At 44.2% G+C, this 2,363-nt stretch overlaps 1 protein-coding gene across 1 annotated transcript; it reads left to right on the top strand.

Annotated features, from left to right (window-relative positions):
• The first annotated feature begins 484 nt into the window (after positions 1–484).
• OR51V1 (olfactory receptor family 51 subfamily V member 1) lies at positions 485–1,459 on the top strand. The gene has a single exon (XM_005653640.2). It carries the CDS (start codon positions 500–502, stop codon positions 1,457–1,459), a length of 960 nt encoding a protein of 319 aa, XP_005653697.1. The 5' UTR covers positions 485–499.
• The last annotated feature ends 904 nt before the right edge of the window (positions 1,460–2,363 follow it).

The raw sequence follows: 2,363 nt of genomic DNA, 5'->3' as shown, positions 1-2,363 counted from the left end.
CGAGGGGAAAGATGCACTCGGAGGCAGCACAAGACGGGAAATCATGGGTGCAAAGTGACTACCTCAAGGGACTTTGGATACTTAACGGCCACCTGGTACTCGTCACTTTAAATGCTGAGGGAATCGAAAGGAGGAAACTAATAATTCTTTGGAGAATCTTCTCTCTCAATTCTACGGGTACCAGCATCTCCGGGAAAATGTCCCGGGTAATATATCCTTTTTGAAACCTGCGGTTTCTCCGGACATCCCTGTACTCAGGCTGTGGATGAATAATTCTGGAGCAGGACATCATTCTCTTCCAGCCAGCAGATAATATGCCTCTAAAAGACAGAGGTGCTTGACCACATTTTGTAATGTGAGTTAACTTTTAGCATAATTTGGTTTACTTAGAAATTCTAGCTACCTCATCTGAAATTGGAGCATTCGCTTTGAAAAATACTTTACTGCTGCCTAGAAAAAGTATCTCAGCTCCAAAACGATTGCTCCTGTAAGCTCTGGCATGAATTTCTCCTCCTTTCTTCTCACCGGATTTTCTGGTCTGGAGCAGCACTATCCCTGGATCTCCATCCCCTTCTCCTGTATCTACGCTGTGATGCTTTTGGGTAACTGCCTGGTGCTGCATGTGATCCGGACGGAGCCCAGCCTGCACCAGCCCATGTTCTACTTCCTGGCCATGCTGGCCGTCACGGACCTGTGCATGGGGCTGTCCACCGTGCACACGGTGCTGGGGGTCCTTTGGGGACTCATGCAAGAGATCAGCCTGGATGCCTGCATCGCTCAGTCCTACTTCATCCACGGTTTGTCCTGCATGGAGTCTTCTGTTCTTCTTACCATGGCCTTTGACCGGTATATTGCAATTTGCAATCCACTGCGCTATTCCTCCATCCTGACTAATTCCAGAATTATCAAAATTGGACTCACCATCCTAGGCAGGAGTTTCTTCTTTATTATACCCCCCATCATTCGTCTGAAGGGCTTCTATTACTGCCGTCCCCACATCCTCTCTCACTCATTCTGCCTGCATCAGGACCTTCTCCACCTGGCCTGCTCGGACATCCGATTCAACAGCTACTACGCCCTGATGCTCGTTATTTGCACATCATTGTTAGATACTGTTCTTATTTTCTTCTCCTATGTCCTGATTCTTAAGTCAGTGCTGGCAATTGCCTCTCAGGAGGAGCGGCACAAGTCATTTCAGACCTGTATCTCCCACATTTGTGCTATCCTCGTGTTCTACGTTCCTATTGTTAGCCTAACAATGGTGCACCGATTTGGCAAGCATCTCTCCCCAGTGGTCCATGTCCTTATGGGCAATATCTACATCCTTTTCCCACCTTTGATGAACCCCATCATCTACAGTGTCAAGACCCAACAGATTCGTAGCGGAATGCTCAGACTCTTTTCTCTTGAAAACGAGACACTCAGGTTTTCAAGAAACAAAAAACCACAACCAAACTAAACACGCAAATATCCATGCAAAAAAAATGAGTCTTGCTCGAATTAGAGCTTTATCCTTGAGTCCATGAGGCTTGATTTTAGAACACACTTTAAATGTAGGTAGAGAATCACCTGCAAAGAAGTCCCTTTACCTATGTCTTGAAAGTGAGGTGTTCTTAGGGCTGGAGGTGGGAGACTCCACCTGAAACATTTTATAAAGCCCTTCTTGATTTGTGTAAACAAGACATAGGTAGGGTATACCATACACATGACCATACTGAGGAAAGTAGAAAACTAGTTAATGTGCCTAGAATGGATTTTCAAGCCCTTTCTTTGCACTAAAACAAAGCAAGATTGAAATACCTAGTCTTTCTAGTCTTTGCCTAGTCTTCCAGGTTCAAGGTGGATAACTTGATGTGTCTTCCATTCTCTGAGACTCAGTTGCTTAATCTTCAAAACGGGGAAAACACTCAACTCACAGAAATGTTGTGATGATTGTATGGACTGTGTTTTTTCAAGAGAATTTTTCTACAATGCTAAGAGATGTTCAATAACATAAGGTAAGAGAGACCAACATAGAACAGTCATCATCCCCGTGGCTGCTGAACCCTTGAGAGTTCGACCAAGTAGTACTACCAGGCAACTACATGTTCAGTTCTCATTAATTCATATTTTTTTGTTAATTCCTATTTAAAAGGTACAAGGCCCTTACCTTGGACCAAGCAGTGGCTACTGTATTAAGCCGGGCAGGTACGGAGCAGAAAGAAGACACCTAACAGAATGTGATTTTGAACTCAATTTTGACCACATCTACTTGAAACTGGAAACCTCAGTTGTTATTGTATTTTATACATGGATTCTGCTGCCATTGGGCTGGAAGTGGATTTTTCTCTGACTCTTTTTGCCTTACATCTAAAGAGGTGAGG

This window comes from Sus scrofa, chromosome 9 (assembly GCF_054392235.1).
Source record: "Sus scrofa isolate SSC_HxYL_T2T_F1_AM1 chromosome 9, Sscrofa_HxYL_maternal_Yorkshire_Landrace_v2.0, whole genome shotgun sequence".
NCBI lineage: Eukaryota > Metazoa > Chordata > Mammalia > Artiodactyla > Suidae > Sus > Sus scrofa.
The sequence above is the reverse complement of the archived record's forward strand: the minus strand, read 5'-3'. Positions and strand labels throughout refer to the sequence as shown.